The sequence below is a fragment of the Auxenochlorella protothecoides genome (genome assembly GCF_000733215.1).
Source record: "Auxenochlorella protothecoides strain 0710 unplaced genomic scaffold scaffold53, whole genome shotgun sequence".
Lineage (NCBI taxonomy): Eukaryota > Viridiplantae > Chlorophyta > Trebouxiophyceae > Chlorellales > Chlorellaceae > Auxenochlorella > Auxenochlorella protothecoides.
The window spans coordinates 354,050-372,493 of NW_011934321.1; the positions used below are offsets into that span (position 1 = coordinate 354,050).

The 18,444-nt window shown below is 65.0% G+C and overlaps 4 protein-coding genes across 4 annotated transcripts in view; all 4 read right to left on the bottom strand.

The window, feature by feature from the left end:
* Positions 1–2,810, bottom strand: part of F751_4550 (Erythronolide synthase, modules 3 and 4) — a gene marked incomplete at both ends in the record, with an annotated part of 33,087 nt that extends 30,277 nt beyond the window's left edge. The window contains 5 exons of the mRNA XM_011401945.1: positions 34–802; positions 992–1,107; positions 1,740–1,861; positions 2,016–2,139; positions 2,367–2,810. Coding sequence (XP_011400247.1) covers positions 34–802; positions 992–1,107; positions 1,740–1,861; positions 2,016–2,139; positions 2,367–2,810 — 1,575 coding nt within the window. The remainder of the gene's footprint in view (positions 1–33; positions 803–991; positions 1,108–1,739; positions 1,862–2,015; positions 2,140–2,366) is intronic.
* A 260-nt stretch (positions 2,811–3,070) lies between these two features.
* F751_4551 (Mycocerosic acid synthase) lies at positions 3,071–7,290 on the bottom strand (the record flags this gene model as incomplete). Its single annotated transcript, XM_011401946.1, has 8 exons — positions 3,071–3,894; positions 3,990–4,551; positions 4,808–4,951; positions 5,397–5,515; positions 5,673–6,037; positions 6,155–6,345; positions 6,455–6,639; positions 6,786–7,290. 8 exons carry the CDS (start codon positions 7,288–7,290, stop codon positions 3,071–3,073), a joined length of 2,895 nt encoding a protein of 964 aa, XP_011400248.1.
* Positions 7,291–8,685: 1,395 nt separating this feature from the next.
* On the bottom strand, positions 8,686–10,154 carry F751_4552 (Phthiocerol synthesis polyketide synthase type I PpsC; the record flags this gene model as incomplete). The annotated part of the gene is made up of 4 exons (XM_011401947.1): positions 8,686–9,308; positions 9,413–9,594; positions 9,707–9,904; positions 10,030–10,154. 4 exons carry the CDS (start codon positions 10,152–10,154, stop codon positions 8,686–8,688), a joined length of 1,128 nt encoding a protein of 375 aa, XP_011400249.1.
* A 1,006-nt stretch (positions 10,155–11,160) lies between these two features.
* Positions 11,161–18,122, bottom strand: F751_4553 (Erythronolide synthase, modules 1 and 2; the record flags this gene model as incomplete). Its single annotated transcript, XM_011401948.1, has 18 exons — positions 11,161–11,301; positions 11,354–11,801; positions 11,894–12,012; positions 12,150–12,224; positions 12,424–12,572; positions 12,763–12,997; positions 13,145–13,465; positions 13,631–13,708; positions 13,805–14,011; positions 14,726–15,105; positions 15,362–15,593; positions 15,739–15,953; positions 16,125–16,651; positions 16,807–16,929; positions 17,057–17,126; positions 17,245–17,691; positions 17,761–17,919; positions 18,098–18,122. The coding sequence occupies 18 exons, from the start codon at positions 18,120–18,122 to the stop codon at positions 11,161–11,163; spliced, it is 3,951 nt and encodes a 1,316-aa protein (XP_011400250.1).
* Positions 18,123–18,444: the final 322 nt, after the last annotated feature.

The window sequence follows — 18,444 nt, forward strand, 5'->3', positions numbered from 1 at the left end:
CCCCCCCTGCAGCGCGGCGCCCAGCGCGCCCACCTCCAGAGGGTCGCCCAGCGGCGTCCCCGTCCCGTGCAGGGCCAGGAAGGCGAGGCGGTCGACCTCCGCCGCTGCGCGGCGCAGCAGCGTCGCGACAAGTGCCGCCTGCGCCGGGCCGCTGGGCGCGGTGAGGCCGGCGCTGCGCCCGTCCTGGTTCACGCCCACACCCAGGAGGATGGCCAGGGGCGGCGTGGAGCCGGGGGTGCTTCCCTCGACCTTCTCGTCTGTCGGGTGTGAGTCCTCGCCCGCCCAGGCCACCCCCCCCAGCACCAGGACGACAAACCCCTCGCCGCGGCCGTAGCCGTCGCCCGCAGCGTCCAGTGTCAGGCAGCGCGCGGCGGGGGACAGCGCGCCCATCCCCGCCACGCTGGCGGAGGTGGCGCCTAGGAGCAGGGCGTTGACCCCGGCCACCACCCCTGCGCGCACCTCGCCCAGCGCCAGCGCGGCGTGCGCAGCGTGCACCGCCACCAGGCTGCTGGAGCAGGCGGTGTCGTTGGCCAGCGCCGGGCCGCGCAGGCCATGGGTGTAGGCCACCCGCCCCGCCAGGTAGCTCAGCCCGCTGCCGGTGATGGCCGCGGGGGAGAGGGGCAGGCCCGCGCCGTGCAGCACCTGCAGGAACTCGGAGTACATGCAGCCGACGTAGGTGCCCCAGGGCGCGGCGGCGGGGGAGGCGGGGTTGGGGGGGTGGGCTGCGTGCAGCGCCGACGCGCTTTCCTCAAGCAGAATGCGCGCCTGGGGGTCCATCGCGCCGGCCTCCTGCCCCGCCAGCCTGCATGGCGGGGGGGGGGGGAGGGATTTAGTCAAGGGGGTTTTATGGGGAAGCATCTGATGAGCAGGGTGCCGAGTAGCAGATGCGCCTGCTCCACTGAATGCATGGTGAGGCAAGAGTTGCTCAGCCGGCTCCTGGCGAGCACAAAGTGAAAGCCGAGAATAGAACGGCCAGCTCCACCCACCCCACCTGAATGCCTCGGCGTCAAAGGCGTCGATGCCGTCCAAGAAGATGCCATGGCGGACGTACATGCGGCCCGGTGGGGACGGTACCGCGGGGTCGTAGTAGAGCTCCACATCCCACCTCTGTGGTCGGGCGTTATGGAGGGAGGGAGTCGCTGCTTCAGAAAGACGCACGCTCTCAATCTGTGTGCTATTCCAAGCAGCTCTGAGAATCAGGATGGTGCATTGCAGAGACCGCACCCAGGTATCCTCGCCTGGAGGGGAATGGGCGTGACCAGGTTCCGCCCGTCGAGCAGTGTCCCCCGGAAGGCGGCCATGCCAGAGAGCAGCGGGTCAGCACCAGGGAACCTGCCCGCGGTCGACCAGACGGCGGTTGTAGGGGGTGCCCCAGGGACTGATGGTGGCGAGATGTGGGATGGGAGCGCAGGCTGCCGGTCCTGGGAGTGGACCTCGTCGACGGCTGAGGCATCCTCAACCGGCCCGGTGGAGGGGTGAGCATCCTCATATGTGGGCATCTCAGGGACTACATTGTTCTGCGTGCAGACCCATCAGGATGAGACACTGTGAAATAAGCAGTCATTGGAAGGTGCACGATGCCAGACTTGATTCCCCATAACAGCAAATGTGACCCTGACAGCAACAACCGTACACGAAGCCCCTGCTACAAACCTCCTTCTCTCTCCTGCACAGACCTCTGTCATGATTGACTGGACGGTCAAGGGACCTGGTCCCCAGTCTGGGACGGTCCGCCCCACCTCTATCAGCTCAGATACGATGAAGTCCCGCATGCTGTCCCTGGTGGGGTAGTCAAAGCTGGCTGTGGCGGGGAGGTCCAGCCCAAAAGCGCCAGCCAGGTCGTTCCTCAGATCGACGGCGCCTTGATTGTTGTTGTGGGGCGGCGGCTGGTGTTGACAACCATGGAGCATAGCCAAGCAAGAAGTTGAAGCGGGTGCTCCCTCGAGCCATTGTTTCAACTGTGAATGCAACCATGCACACCAATACCATCAGCAAACCCACCCCTGCCCTCCCACCTAGGGAGTCCAGGCCTGCTTCGGCAAATGGCTGATCCGCTGGTATGGCTGCACCGAGCAGCTTCTCCACGACCATCTGCACAGTCGAACTCACAGCATCCTCCAAGCTGGGGCCAGCGGGGTCCTCTGGCAGCATGGCAGGAATGGCAGGCTCAGGCTCTGAGCGCCGTGCTCGAAGGCTGGGAGGGGATGCTGTTGCATCAGGAATGCCAGCTGGCGCCGGTCTGATGCTTGCCGTCGCAGGCTGCGGAGGTGGTGTCGGCATTGGGCATGGACAGCTGCCACAGCCTGGCCATGCACGCCCACACAGCCTGCGTCCCTCATCACACCCATTCTCACACCATCCCTCACCCTGAGCTCGAAGCTGGAAAGGGTGACATCACTCTGTCCCAGAGTGATGTCTGCAAGCACAGCGTCCAGAAGCTGGGCCTGGCCCCGGCCCGTCGCCCATCCAGCATGTGCGTCCCCCGACCGTGGCGGGCCAGTCCCAGCTGAGGCGGTGGAAAGCGCGGCCCGGATGCCCACCGGCATCAGCAGCCCCCCGGGCTTGCCGTGCACGGGCCGGGGCAGGCTGCTGAGGACATGGGTGGCGGCATCCAGGCGGGCGGGGTGGCTGAGGGCGCTGCCATCCGGCTGGCAGCTGGTGTGCAGCCGCTGTCCGTTCTCGTGCCTCTGCCCAGCATCCTCCAGGCGGCCCACTGCCGCCGCGCCGCCTGCCGTGCTCCCTCCCCCACCCGTCCCAGGAAGGACGGCCTCGAGGAGGGCGGAAGCGGTGGCCACGAAGGCGTCAAACATGCGCTGCTGCAGCGAGGGGCGGGGGGGCGCCCGCGCACGAGCCGCAGCCAGGGCGGCTGCTCCGCGCGCCTCCAGCGCCCTCCCTTCCAGGGGATGGTGGAGCGAGTGGATCGGGTTTCATGTTCTCCTGCCTGGCGCGCTGAGCTCACCGGACAATGGTATGCATTCGTATGCACTTGTCTGATGGACTCTCTGACATGCTTTCGGTCAAATGCTCAAGCACTGGCCTCCCCGATTCCATGGAAACCTCTCCCTCCGCATCAAGCAAACCCTACAAACAAAAACAACCCTAGCTCACCAGCCTGGCTCGTGGCGTGAAGCTGGGTCCCGCCTCCTCCCGCCGCAGTCCTGCTGGCCAGCTGCATGCCGGCCCTGGCAACATCGACATCCACGCCCACCTCCATGCCCCCGCCCGGATGCAGCATCAAAGGAGCGCTGATGCTCAGGCGCTCCACAAAGACATTCACGGCGATACCCGCGTTGTATCCCGGCACCACAGCGGCCGCCATGCCCTCCAGCATGGCGGCTGCGGGGAGGACGCAGCGCCCTGCCACCCGGTGGTCCAGCAGGTACGCTGCCCGCGCTGCGCCAACCTCCAGCCGGAAGCGCAGCATGTTGTCTGGGCGGGGCCGGACTGAACTCGAGAGGAGCAGGGCTGCCGGCCCGAACCAGTGCCGCTCCCGCATCCAGGGCGTGGCGGAGCTTGGGGTGGGGGCGCCCTCGCCCCAGGGTCCGCGGTCCAGCACCGCATGCGCATTTGTGCCCTGGAAGGCAAAGGCGCTGACGCCGCAGGCCACGCCACCCAGGCGCTCCGCCCTGCCAGCGCCCTCCCGCGCCAGCACCGGCGCAGGCTGCCCGCGCGGCAGGTCGGCGAGGCACGCGGCCACGTGAGCGTTGACTCGCGCCAGGCCCACCAGGGGGTGCACGCTGTGTGCGCTGAGCTGGGCGGCGGCCTGCAGGAGGCCCACGGCGCCCGCGGCGGGCTCGGCGTGGCCCACCCTGGCCTTGGCGGCCGAGAGCCTGATCGCGCCGGGGAGCGCTGCGACGGCTGCGTTCACCTCGATGGGGTCGCCCAGTGGGGTGCCTGGGAGGGAATTGGAGGCGCTCGGGTGAGTGTGAGCATCGGCATGCCCAAGGATGCAGTGCGCTCCTGTCACGCTCTCCACCGAGCACGCATACCGGTGCCGTGCAGCTCCAGGCCAGCGAGCTGGGGAGGCGCCAGCCCCGCCAGCTCCAGCCCCGTGCGAATGACCCGGGTCTGGGCGGGGCCGCTGGGCGCGGTCAGGCTGGAGGAGCGGCCGTCCTGGTTCACCGCGCAGCCGCGCAGCAGGATGACGGTGGCTGGGCCGGTGCGTCTGCCGCCGTCGTCACGGGCACCCACAGGGCTGCAAAGGACCAGCGCCGCCACCGTGTCGGCTCGTACGTAGCCGTCTGCCGCCGCGTCCAGGGTCTTGCAGCGCCCATCCTGCGTCAGCATGCCTGCCGCCGCCGCGGCGGCGGAGGTGTTGCGTGCCAGCAGCAGGTTCACCGCCCCGACCAGGGCGGGGGCGCCGGGGTCTACCCGGCCCGCACCCAGGCTCAGGGCCACCAGGGCCGAGGAGCAGGCGGTGTCCAGGGAGACTGCGGCACCCGTCAGGCCCCATGAGAAGGAAATCCTCCCCGCCGCCACGCTGAAAGGCGTGGAGGTGGCCGAGGTGGCGCCCAGGGGGTGCCAGGCGGCGCTCAGCCCGCCATACTCCATCTGCTGGATGCCAACATGCACAGAGGTTGAGGTGGGGGGCTGGGACGACGTAGAGAAGAAAGCGCCACTGAAGGCCTCCTGTGTCACCTGATGGGTGGAGGTTTGGAGCGGACGGGTTTTTGAGGGCCGGCGGAGAGCCGTACTTGGGGACCAAAGTCATCACCCAGGCATTGTCTCTCAGACACATACCCCTGCACTGCTTCACTTGAGGGAGCAGGCAGAGGGGTGACCCATCCTGCATGCCCATCGCCCTCACCTCCAGGAGGAGGCGCTGCTGGGGGTCCATCAGCTCGGCCTCGGGGCGGAGCAGGCCAAACAGCCCCGCATCAAAGTGTTCAACAGGCTCATGCAGAAACCCGCCAAAGCGGGGGGCACTCATGGCCCAGCTGCTTGTACCGGCCTGTTTGGAAAGGGTTGAATATGGGGGTGTCAGCTGGGGGTTGAATCACAGTGAAGCTGGTTGGAGTCGTCCCCGGAGTTGGCAAGATTGGGATCGCTCCTCTTCAGTAGTGAGCTCCAGGATCGGTAACCAGCGTCCCAAGAGCCATAATCGGACATGCAGCGATAGTCGGGACAGAACATTACGCCGCAAGTATGAGGAAACCCAAACCCAAACAACATACCTTGGAGGGCCTGGCCTCTGCGTCCCAGCGGCTCCACGGCACCAGGCCAATGCAGTCACTGGAGAATGCCTGATGTAGTGGGCCTGGGGTGAGTGCCGCCATGGCTGCGACCCAGACAGCCTGGCCGAGAGTGCTGGCTGGATCGGAAGGTTGAGTGGGCGCAGCAATGGCTTGCCCTGCTGGCGCAGGCAGCTCCGCACCACCTCCCAGGCGCTCAGACACCGCTTGCGCGATGGATGGGATGGAGGGGAAGTCGAAGACCAGGGTGACGGGTAGCGTCAGGCCCAGGCTCTGCCCCAGCTTTGACGCCAGCTCCACCGCCGACAAGGAGTCGAAGGCTCCTGGGGCCGGGTGTTGGACGGGCAGGGGGATGAGGGCTTGACGTCGGAGTGTGCCTGACAAGCGGGCATCCCGCCACTGAGGCAGGCAGAGTTTCAGTCCACATCCCCGATTCACTCAAAACGCATTGCTCAAGCCCCGGTACCACTCCATCCAGACCTGCAGCAAACATGCCGGAGGAGGTCAGGGCGTCGGCGCCCACCACCTCGATGGCAACGCCCTGCACGAGAGCGAGCAGCTCCGTCTGCTCGATGTGAGGCCGTGGGGGCTCGCGATCGGGAACGGCTTCCTGCTGCTGGCCTGAAAAGGTATGCAGCCGTGGCTCCCCTGTCTCGCTCCGCTCGCCGGCCTGAAGCCCGTCCAGGAAGCTCCAGGGGCCCTTGATCGAGTTGACGGCGCAAAAGGTGGAGAGGCTCAGGCGGGCCACGACAGCGTCCCGGAGGCCCTGCCTCAGCACCGTCCTGAGGGCGTGCAGGATCTGCGCCGGCTCCAGCATCCCCAGCCCCACCGCCTCCATGGAAGCGCTGCGAGGAAAGCAAGGCAGAGATTGATAAAGGTCTGAGGCTGATGTGAGAGCGAACCGTGCACGATCCCACGTCCATCTGTGTGGGTAGCACCTCTGCACATCCCTCCATTTTCACCTCATGGAGGCGGCCATGCCTGCGCCAGAGAAAGGACCAAAGGACAGCGTGACCACGCGGTGTGAGGCCCTGGCCCTCAGGAAGGAGTTGGCAGCTGCGTAGTGAGCCGCGCCCGACTGGCTCCACACACCGGCCGTGGATCCGAAGAGCAGCGTCACCTCTGCATCGACGCCGGTCACCGCGCCCAGCACCTGCGTGGGGAAACAGCGATGGTCACGGTGATGCATTCTGGTTTGAGATGTAGGATTGCTGTGCCACAATAAGAATCCAAACATTCCTTGGGTACTCCTTCCCAGTCACCTTTGGCTGGGCCACCGCCAAGAAAGCGTCCCTGGTCAGGTCAGGGATGAGGTCGTAGGCCAGCACACCCGCGGCGTGGGCATACAGGGCTACAGGAGGCAGGTCCTGGGAGGCCAGCCAATGTGCCAGGTCCGCATTCTGGGCGGGGCTGGACGCGTCCTGGCTCAGAACAAAGACCTCGGTGCCTGAGGCAGGGTTGGGTTGGAGGTTCTGTTGTCACAGTGTGCAGAGGGAAGTTCAAGCTGACGCATGGGGCATTTGTGGAATCGAACGCCACCCCTTTTCAACCCTACCCTGCTCACACTCATCCCAGACATGAAGCGGGACTCACCATGCCGAGCAAAGAAGCGTTCATCCTCCTGGGCAGCCAGCTTGCCGCGCCGGCTGGTGAGCACGAGGGACTTGACCCCGGCCCTGGACAGCTGCCTGGCCAGGCGCAGGCCCAGGCCCTGCGTGCCTCCACAGACAACAGCTGTCTTGCCTTGCAGCTGGAGTTCCAGGGCGGGGTGAGGGCCGGCAGGAGTCACGTGGCGCCGCAGGTGCTCGGAGAAGAGGCGGCCGCTTGCAACCGCCAGAACGTACTCCGTCCCCCGCCCAGCCGCCATGACTGCCCGGAACTGGGCGGCTGTGACCCCGTCCCCCAGGTCCAGGGTCACGCCGTACGAGCCCCTGTCCTCCATGAACTGGGTGCGTGCGACCCCTAGGGCTAGCGCCTGATGCGCGGCTGCCTCTGAACCAGCGGGTCCCAGCAGGCCCTGGCTGACCAGGCTCAGGCTGTGCCTCTTGGCGGCAGAGCCCAGCGCACAAAGCGCGGCCGCCGTGTACGCCCAGGCCATGCTGGCGGCGTGGAGGCAGGGCTCCGGCGCTGGAGGCGCCAGGACCAACACAGCTTGTACCTTGCTGGAGGAGAGGAGGGCATGCAGGCCTGCCTCGGTGCTGACGACGAGCTCTGTGTTGCGAGGGGGCAGCCACCCTGGCGCAGCTGTCTCCTGGCAGCGCGTGACGCCCAGCATACAGCCACGTAGTTGTTGCAGGCCGGCGGGTAGCGTCATGGAAGGTGTTGCATTATCTCCAGAAGTGTCTTGTGCGATGGAGAGCGCCAGCCAGCGAGCAGAGTGATCACTGCGGCAGGGAGGGTAGGATTGAGTACATACATGTGGGCAGGATGTGGAGATGACACTCTATGGGAACCTGAAATCTCCCCGCCGTACCTATCTTGCGGCCAGTCAACCGGAGACCACTCTGTCGTGTAGAGCAACTCAGAGAGGGAGTCCTGACCGCCCCTGACAAGAGGCTCGGAACAGCCTCCCCTGAGCCTACATCCAGGCAGGGTAGCAGCGTCCAAACCCGCCTGCATGCTCGCCCAGCTAGATGTGTCTCCAGCAAGCTCTTCTGGCAGCAGGGCGTCCAGTGCGGTCAAGCCATGGGGGCAGTGACCAGGCTGACCCAGGGCAACAAGCGTGTCCAACGTCCTCCATGATGTACAGGCGCTGCTGTCCTGCTTGCCGCTCTCGGCAAGGTGGCAAGTGAGGTTCACGGGGAGTGCCTCCTTCACCACTCCATGCAGCAGCAACTCAGGCAGAATGGGTGACCCCTTGCGGCAGGAAAGATCGTAATCAGGGTCCACACGCTTGCAGGATTTGCCTCTCCAGGGCCCAATCTGCTGCATTGCTCCTGCTAGTAGAGCTACATCATTTCGGCCAGCGGCCGCCACGTTCACCGTGGCGGTAAGAAAGTCCACCCCCACTTCAATACTCGTTGCCAAGGAGTCGAAGGTGGTGGGCAGCGAGATGGATCGAAGACCTGTCCTGCCTGCATTTGTTGGAGTGGCATAGGGCCTGAGCACCATGAGCGCTGCAGAAGCCAGGCCGATGACGATGCCCGGGAGGAGGATGCTCCCTCCCTCAAAGCTGCTATCCGCAAAACTCCAGCTGGGGCTCAGGTAGGCATGGAAGGAGGCTGCTCGTGAGCTGGAACCAATGCTGGCGACGGTGAGCCATGGGTGGGCTGCAGGCGACACCCACACTCTCTGGCGCTGCCATGGAATGGGCGGCAAAATTGCTTCAGTATCCAATGCAGTGCCCGATGGTGCGTCCAGCAGCACATGAGCATTGGTTCCCTGCCATGTAGAAAGGGTGGTGGCAGGATATTTGATACCATGAGACAGGACTAACATTCGGGTTGCATGCACATGAAGAGTGATTTAACTCGAAGCCCACTTTCATACACTATCAAATTACCCCCTGACAACTAGCCTGGAACGCGAATGCGGACACTCCCGCCACCCTCGCGCCCTCCCTCCGGTTCAGGGGAGCCTCCTGACGGGGCAGGAGGAACGCACGGCGGCCGACGGCTCCCTGCACATGTGGGTTTAGCTCGCGGAGGTGGGTGAGCGCGGCGTAGGCGCCGCGCTCCATCTGGTCCAGGGCGTGCAGCACCCCCGTGCTGCCGGCCGCCGTCTCCCCGTGCCCCACGCGCGACTTGGCTGCCGTGAGGACCGGGCCGGCGCGGGCCGGGATCAGGCCGGCCAACGCCCCCAGCTCGATGGGGTCGCCCAGCGCGGTGCCCGTGCCGTGCAGCTCCACCGCCGCCAGGCTGGCCGGGGTCAAGTGGGCGGCGCCCAGCGCGGCGCGAACCACGGCCACCTGAGCGGGGCCGGAGGGCGCGGTGAGGGCCGAGGACCGCCCGTCCTGGTTCACCGCCGTGGCGGCCAGCAGGCATGTGTTGCCAGGGGCGCGGCCGAGGACTGCGCTGAATTGCGAGCCCAGGCGGAGCATGGAGCAGCCCTCGCCGCGGACGTACCCGTCCCCCGCGGCATCCAGGGTCTTGCAGCGCCCATCAGCAGCCAGCATGCCTGATGGTTTTTGTGGGGAGGGGCGGGGGTAAAGTGGTTGTGTGCCCGAGTCTCCAAAGAGCAAGACCTCGAGCCCAACCAGCAACCCAGCACAGCCTTCCCACCAGTGATGGCAAAGGCTGCGGTCCTCAGGGGAGTCAGGGTGAGGCTGACCCCCGCCGCCAGGGCCTCCTCGCTGTCCAGCGACCTCACGTCCTGGGCCGCAGCATGCAGGGCTACCAGCGAGGAGGAGCAGGCGGTGTCGATGCACTGGGAGGGCCCGTGCAGGTCGAAAACATACGACAGCCTGCGGGTTTGGGTCGGTGTGGATGAGCAGCTGGGGAGGTTGGGGTGCAGATGGGAACTGCGCGGAAATACATGCATCAACTCTCACGCTGGCTTTAAAATCACAATGTTACCTTCCGGCTGCGACACTGCTGGCTCCCCCGCTCGCAAAGTAGAGGGTCAGTGCCTGTCGGGCAGTGAGATCCAGGTAATCCACGGCCCCTATACCCACGGCAATGGCGGTGCTGGGCAGGAGAGCGCGGCAGGCTGACAGCTCCGCGGCGCAGTCCAGGAGCAGCCGCTGCTGGGGATCCATGCTCGTGGCCTCCGACCTGGTGGGTGGGGATGTGGGACTCCAGTGGTGTAGAGCACAGTGCGACGAGAGGTCACAGCCACCACAAGGGTCGGAGATAAAAATTTCACCCTCCTTGAATCTGCACAATCCAATCATGCTCACCATTTGACGCCGTACAGCCCAGGGTCAAAGAGGTCTGCCTCCGGCAAGATGGCCCCAAAGCGGGCCTCCAAGCCTCTGGGTGGGTTGGACACATACTGGTCGACATCCCACCTGCTCAGCGGCATCACTGCAGAGCACAGGTAAGGGAGGCGAATGGAGTACTGACGCATGTTGTAAAGATCACAGCGTCTGAGTCAAGCCAGCAGCGCCCTGGAGTAAAGACAGAGGGCCATTGCAATCATATGATGCCGCCGTGGCCTCTGACTGAAGCCGTACCTGTAATAGCATCCTCTGGGAATCGACCAGAGGAAGACTGCCAACCGCTTTCTGGAGCCGGCACATGACCAGCATGGTCCAAGATCAGAACAACCTGTGCGCATGCGAGGCAAGATGGCGTTACTAATAGGTCTTGAGATTGTAAACGGGTCGACCTGAAAAGTCAGGGAGTCGCTTCTCAGAGACAACAGCCCTGAAACCTATATTGAAGAGAGACCTGATCATGTCAATCATGATCTTAAAGCCATGTCAAACTCCGCTGCCTTACCACTTGACTGCCCGCGGTGAGGTTTGCTGCAGGTGTCAGACGGCCATCAGGAGTTGGCTGCACGTCCTCCATCGTTTCCATGTCCCCATCGTCTTCCTCATCGCCAGCCCCCAGTGGCAGCATCAGGGCATCGATGTGCTTTGCCAAGGCAGCCGGGGTCCCATGGTCAAAGACCAGGGTGGCTGGAAGCTCCAGTCCGGTGGCGGTCGCCAGGGAATTTCGCAGCTCGACCACCCCCAGCGAGTCCAGCCCCGCCTCCATCAGGGGCTGGTGTGGGGCTGGCAAGGTGCCTCCCACCAGCTCCTGGACAGCGTCTAGGATCATCGGCAGGGTGGAGGCGGCCCGATGGGTAGGCCCAGGGCCATGTGCTTGACGAGTGGTGGGCGTCATTGCCTGGGAAGGTCCGGAGACCGGGCTGCTCTCCTCTGGAGCCATCTCCTGGAAGAAGAAGGGTACCTGGCCCCTCGGGCCCTGCGAGCAACCAGGGTGCACTCATGTGTTGGGAGGAGCTGGACTTGCTAGGCTTTGGCTATTCAACGCTCGCATTTCACATCCTGCAGTGCAACCCAGGCAAGTGATCTGCTGCTTCACCGTGCATCTACTTCCGCGTTATCAGACCTGTGCACACCCACCTTGAGCAGGGTCCCCCAGATGACAGGCACGGCTGCCAGGACCGGCATGGAGACCGAACCCAGCAGCCTCAGGCTGGACTCCAGCACTCCCAAGCCCTGTGCGGGCGTCAGCAGCAGGAGGCCGGTGCGCGTGGGCACGCTGCCTCACCACCTCGTCGGCGGCCATGCCAATCTCCCAGGCGCCCCACTGCAGCGCGGAGGCCTGCACCCCCGCGCCAGCCGCCACTGCCGCCCAGGCCTCCAGCCCCGCGTTGGCGGCGGCGTAGGTGGCCTGGCCGGGCGCGCCAAACAGCGCCGAGGAGGAGGAGTAGAGCAGGAGGCGGTCGAGCGGCTGGAGCGCCGTGAGCCGGCCGTGCATGCTTTGCGCGCTGAGCAGCTTGGGGGCCGCCGAGACGCGGACGGCAGCGACACCCTGCCGCGCCAGCACGCCGTCGGTCAGCACGCCGCCGGAGTTGACGACAAGGCCCAGGTGGCGCAGGTGCTGCAGGGAGGAAAGCGCGGCCGCGTCCGCCGACGCTGCGCCGTCGCCCGCCACCATGGACACTAGGGAGGAGGAGGAGCGGAGAGCGGCTCCGTGGGTCGATCGTGGCGCCAGCCTGCGATTATATTGTAGAGTGGGATGACATGGGAGAGGGTTTGGGGCCTTCATTGTGCAGTCAGTGTCCTCCACACCTGGCGCCAATCGCACCTGGCGCTGCGTCCCAGCAGCACGACGTGCCACGCCTCCTTCTTGAGCAGCCACGCGCCGGTGAGCGAGCCCAGCGCGCCCAGTCCGCCGGTGACGAGGCAGCTCCCGTGCTCTGTAGTCTGTTGCACGACAGGGTATGGGGGCAGAGTGTGATGTGGCATGTGAGGGTCTCAAATCCTATAGAGGGCCGCTGTTCAAACCACTGCACACTCTTGACTCAGACGTCGCAGCAGACACGGCGGTATACTCCGCTCACCTTGATGCCAGGGTTCTGGACCACCACCTTCCCCACATGCTGAGAGAGGGAGAGCTGCCTCAGAGCCGTTGCCGTCTGGGACAGGGTGTAGGCTGTGCACGGAAGGGCTCTGAGCTCCCCCCTGGCAAGCAGTGCAGAAATGCCCAGGAGGCATCTGCCCAGGACCTGCGAGGTGGCAAGGGACAGCGGCATCTCATCAACAATGGGCGCTGCGAGTATGGTGTGCGCTCGTGCAAACGGAGCAGCGTGAGGGCATGCTCCGCCAACAGCAAACCTGTGGTGGGAGAAAGTCAATGGCAACCGTGCTGAATGCCACGTCTGGTCGCTCCTGCCCGATGCGGCTGGCGGCGTGGATGTCACGCTTCCCGACCTCCACAAAGCTGCCTCCCCTGGCCAGGACAGAGAGGGAGGCCGCTGTCATGCCTGTTCAGGAGCATGGGGTGGGATTTGTGATTCACGTGCAGTGAGGGCACTCCGTTCAAGCACGGGAGTTGCTGTGCGAGGGACCTGCGCCATGTGTGCAGACTACATCCCATTGTGAGCAACCGTCCCAAATCACATCCTGAATGCATCAGTCCCACCAGAACGCCCAACACATCCACCGGAGCATGACCTGGAGAGGTGAGCGAGTTCAGGACCAGGCTGACGCTCCCCACCACGACTGCAAGGTCCTCTGCAAAGGTGGTGGACCTGGAGTCCAGGCAGACCGCCCTGCCCTCCAGCATCCCCCGCAGCCTGGCGCGTTTGGCCGGCGTGCCGGTGGTGCAGCTCAGGACTTTGCACCCCAGCCCTGATGCCAGGGAAAGGACTGCGAGGCCCACCCCTCCCGTGGCAGCGTGCACTAGAACCTGGTGGGGGGAGGTCGTGGGTGAATAGGGTGTCTGCGCATAGTGGCACATACAATGCACCCATTTACCCGGGGTGAGACGCCCTCCTCATGCAACATTACTGCATCACATCGCCTCGCATGGCCCCCATTCCGGTCCAGCACCCACCCTGGAGTGAGGCCCGCAGGAGGCTGCCTGCTGCAGCGCCAGCATTGCTGTGATGAAGACGGTGGGCAGCGCAGCACCGGTCTGGTAGGATACTGAAGGCGGGAGCGGGGCAACCAGGTCTGCCAAGACACGCACGCTGTGACCCAGGCAGCCAGGCGCCAGCCCGAAGACGCGGTCCCCGGGCCTGAGCCCACCGCCGCCGCCGGGATTGGACAAGACCACGCCCGCGCAGTCCGCTCCCGGGTCGCCGGGGTCGCCGGGGTACATGCCCAGCACATTCAGCACGTCCCTGAAGTTCAGGCCCACCGCCCTCACGCCAATCTACGATGGAGAGGATTGGAAATGGCAATTCTGTTGGCGTTGTGGGGAGTGCTGTCTGCCTTGCTTATGCAGTAACAGGCTTGGTCTCGATGGTAGAATGAGCCGGCCTGCCATTCGCCATCATTCTCTGCACGATATCAGATATCTCTGCACACCCCTGCGCACCTCTATGTGGCCACACTCCACTGGCTCCATGCTGCTGGCAATAGGGACCCATCGCAGGGAGGACAGGGAGCCGCGGGGCTGGGGAAGGAGCCGTGCCTCGTGACCAGGAGCGTGATGCAGAGCCTGCTCAACCATGGGGAGCAGTTTGGCTCTGGACAGGGTGGCGCCCCGGACCTCGGCTCCATAAGTATCGTTCTCCATGTTGTGCTGCAGCTTGGAGGCCGAGGGTGAACTGGTAGCGCCATTCCTGTGCAGTTTCACTGCCGATATACGGGCATTCAACTCGCCGGCAGCCACCCTCGCCAGCGCGGCCATTGACTCCCAGTGCGCCGATGAGCCGGACAGGGCTAGAGAGCCAGAGCGGGCCTGCCCATCAAAGCCCTGTAGCAGCTGAAGCATTGTGGCCGAGGCAGCTACCGGGAAGGAAGGGGCTTGGAGAAGCTTAACCGCTGTGCTCTCGCCCTCCTCATGCTCCATCCATGGCTGAATCAGTACAGACAGGATGGGATTCCCCAACCGGCCGCTTTGTGCGACCAAGAGAGGGTCTGTCGCCTGGAGAAGGGCCCGGTAGGTGATGCCCTGGTTGGCCCGGGTCTGAGCCGTGGGTCCAGGTTCAGAACCCAGCTCTCTGACCCTCAGGCCGGACAAGCGACAGGCTGGGGGCCTCGCCCTGCCGGCTGGTGCTGCATCCTCGACATGGGCGAGGTCGATGGAATCCTTCGCCTCAGCTCTTGCCAGGAAGAACAGGGCGCCGCAGCCATGCACGCCAGACCGGCCGCCCAGCTCACAGGCGTCCAGCCCAACTGGCACGCGCAGGGAGGAGCTGCGGGGTGCCCCCGCCGCTGGCAGCTGCAGCGAGCAGTCTGTCGCGGCGGGGTGGCTCAAAGCGTAGTTGGCCGACTGGGCTGGTGGCTGAACGGTTGCCATGCAGGCAGGGGAGCTGCGACCCGTGGCAGGGTCAAGGAGGAGGCCAAGGTTCAGCACTGCAAGGTATGCGGCGCCAGGCTGGCCGGCGATGTGAGAAGCTCTGTCACCGGCTTGATCGACGGCAGCTGCCACACCAGGCCCTGCCCGTCCCCGGGAATGGATCCGAACAAGGCCATTCACCGCCGCCACTGTGCACAGGTCCAGCTCGCCGTGCTTGGACACCCGCAGCCTGTGCTTGCCGGCCGCGGCGTGTGTGCCCAGATGGAGCGCCTCCAGCACTGCAAACCCCGTGAACAAGGCCGCCCCCCAGCGCAGCGTGCCCAGCGCCGCTGCGCAGGCCTCCAGCATGGCGGCGGCGGGCGCCAGCGTGTGGCCGTGCACGACGTGGTCCCGCAGTGTGGCGCCCAGGCTGGGGCCTTGAAGATCCAGCTCAAACGCGCAGCAGGCGCTTGCGGAGGGTTCCGCTGACACGGCCCTGCGCAACACAAAAAAGGCGGGGGCCAGGGTCCATTGCTTCGCCTGCAGCCTTACCACGCCTGCCGGCGTGCCTGAAAATTGGGGACAGGACAGAGGGTGGGCAGGCATGTTTGAGAGAGCCTTGACATGGGCATGGCGCATTTGGGAATCCCTCATGATCGCTCAAGACGGGAGGTGCACAGAGCATTTTGACGGGGACCTTTGCTGGGGGGCAGGCTCAAGAACCTGGATGGCACCCATTGTGAGGCAGAGCTGACATGTTCTCAGGGAGGACCTGGCCAATCTGCAGCGGACCACCCCCTCCTACTCTCTCCCAGAATTTCTCACCGCCTGCGCTCGGAGTCAGGCCCTCCTGGGCGGCCTCTGTCCACTCAAATATGGCGTGTGCATTCACGCCGCTCATCCCAAACGCGCTGGTGCCCGCCAGGGGCTGGTGCAGTGGCGCCGGCGCCAGCTGGCGAGGGATGCTGGCCAAAAGGCCGTGCCTCCGGGGCCAGTCGCCAAAAGTCGTGCCCACGAACGGATTCATGTCGCGCAGGTGCAGGACGGGTGCCGCCGCCTGTTGCATGGTGTGGAGGCATGTAGAGTGAGATGACGCACTGCCTTTGCACGAGGTGTACAACGCTGGGCCATCTTCCTGCCTGCCATCGGGCAGTCTGTCAAGTCAACCCGCAGCAGCATGCAGTGAAGACTTGTCCACTGACTTTGTCTGACAGCGCGCACAGGGCCTGCAGTGCGCCGGTCAGGCCAGCAGCGCCCTCCGTGTGGCCATGGCAGGACTTGGTGGCGCCCAGGGTCAGGGGCCCTGAGTCCAGGCTCCGCGCCGCCGCCGCCCCCAGTGCGCCCATCTCGATGGGGTCCCCAAGGGGCGTCCCGGTACCGTGCACTGCCACGTATGACAGGTCATCCCCGGCAAGACCTGGAAGGTTGGTCGGGGGGCGTCGAGCGGTTTGTAAATGTTGACAAACATGGGGCTAGAGGAGCCTGCACTCCTGAATGGCCGCTGTAAGGTCTCCAGGGACCAGGCGATGAAAGTGATTGCAATGTCTTACACCACCCTATCCTCCTCACTCCTGCATGGTAGCTGCACCTGCAACATCCAGGGCCTTCCGGACCAGCGCAGTCTGGCTGGGCCCATGCGGTGCAGTGAGTCCGCTGGACCTCCCGCCCTGGTTGACCGCCGTCCCGACCAGGTAGGCCAGGGGCGCCCCGGTTTCCTCCCCTTCACCCATCGGCGCCAGGACCAGCAGCGCACAGCCCTCCCCCCGGCCGTACCCGTCGCCCGCTGCGTCGAAGCTGCGGCAGCGCCCCACGGGGGAAAGCGCCCCCAACTGGCTGATACCTGTGGCAGTGCCGGGCAGCAGCATGAGGAAGACGCCGGCGGTGGTCGCCAGCTCAGCCTCCCCGCCCAGCAGCCCCGTGTGGGCAAGGTGGGTGGAAACCAGGGAGGAAGAGCAGGCGGTGTGCGTGCTGATGCAGGGCCCGGTCAGGCCAAAAACGTAGGACAGCCTGCCGATCAGGAAGTCCATGCCGTTGCCGGCGGTGACGGCAGGGCCCACACCCAGCCCTGCCGAGGCCAGGGTGGCCAGGAACTCCATGTGCATGACGCCGACATACCTGGGCATTATCGAGTTTGGTGGTGGGGGTTCTGAAGTATGTTGCGGGAACATCAAGGCACCTGTAGCTGCAGGTTTTACACAACTTGAAGTCATTGTCACAGCACCACAGGCACTGTGCTGAAATGACCTCCCACGTCACCCTTCCAGACTTACACCCCGCAGTTGAGACTGAGGCTGGCTGCAGATCGCCCAGCAGCTTGGCTCAGGCCTTCCTGTGTCTGCTCCAGGAGGATTCTGGCCTGCGGGTCCATCACCGAGCTCTCGGCATGGCCAAGCCTGCGTGTTCGGGTTGTGATGAGTGTGATGGGAGTGGGGGTGCTGGCGAGATGCAGGTGTAGATATGTTCTTTCTGGTGCAGGTGTCTTGCCCCAGACTCATGCAGCGAGGTGTGTCAGCACCACACCTGAAGGCATCCGCGTCAAAGTCCTCCAGTCCAGACAGGAAGGCTCCGAAGCGGACGTTCATTCTGCCAACTGCACACGTGTGGATGGTAGGCTAGGTTTTTGCTCCAGGATCAAGTGCCAGCATCCTGGTATTCCTCTGCCTATGTAGAGCAGAGACAGCGCAGGCAGGATACCTCCCTGTCCTCACCAGAGATTTCCGGGCTGTAGTATGCCTCCAGGTCCCAGCGAGCCAGAGGGACTGGCGTGGGAAGGTCCTGGCCGCCTTGGGCCGCGGATCTGTAGCCGTCCAAACCCTGGCCCTCGCCGCCGGGGTAGCACCCTGCCACCCCCAGCACACTCGTGCAGCTGTCCTGCAGCTGCTGCCCAGGGGCATTTGAAGCCGGCGCAGGGTGTGCAGTCACACCCATGCTGCCCTCCGGTGCCACCTCGGCCGCGACGAACTCGGCGAGCGCAGCCGGGGTCGGGTAGTCCATGGCCAGGGTGACGGGCAGGTCAAGGCTGAAGCGGGTGGAAAGCATGGAACGGAGCTGCACTGCTCCGAGTGAGTCCAGCCCAGCGGCCATGAGGGGGGAGTCCGCGTCGAGGGTGGCCCCCGTGATGGAGGCGGCAGCCTCTATCACGGCCTGAAGGCAGTCTGTACCACCTTCCTGGGGCGGAGCTTGAGCGGCTGGCTGCTGCTCATCACCGCCTCGGTTCCGCTCACCCGCAGCGGCGGGGTGCAGAGGTGCCCCAGCGTCGCTTCTCAGCGCCGCAGCGATGTGGCGAGCGAGGTCCCGGGGCGTGGGGTAGTCAAAGGTGGAGGTGGGCGACAGATCCACCGCGGGGAAGGCGAGGCCCAGGCTGGTGCGAAGCTGTGTGGCACCTGGAGGAGCGAGGGGGCATGGGAGATGGAGCTATAGCTTAGGGTACCCTCCTGGGCATTTTCTCTGCAAGGTTGCACCGGCTTTAATCTAAAGTCCCGACCCTCTGCAGCACCAATGCTCTGGAGAGGTGCATCCACTGCAGTGGGCACAATCTCAACAGGTTGCCCTGTGCCTCACCAAGGGAGTCGAGCCCAGAGTCCATGAACGGAGAGCTGGCATCCGCTGCAGCACCCAAAGCTGCCAGGGAGGAGAGGATCACCTCCAGCACAGCACTCTCATCTGTGCCGTCTGGACCCATGGGCTGGCGGGGTGCAGCTGCGGCGCTTCTGGCAGACCGGACCCCCTGCACTCCACCACGGGCCCTCCTCCCTGCCATCCGCCTGATGGGTGAAGTGGCAGCAGCTGCCACGCTCCCCACCCGTCCAATCCTGCAGTGTATGAGGGTGAATGGAGGGTCTACACCATGCTCATGTGGGTTGAAGGGTCCAAGGTGGTCAGAGGTGTCTAGCACTCAAAGTCAATGG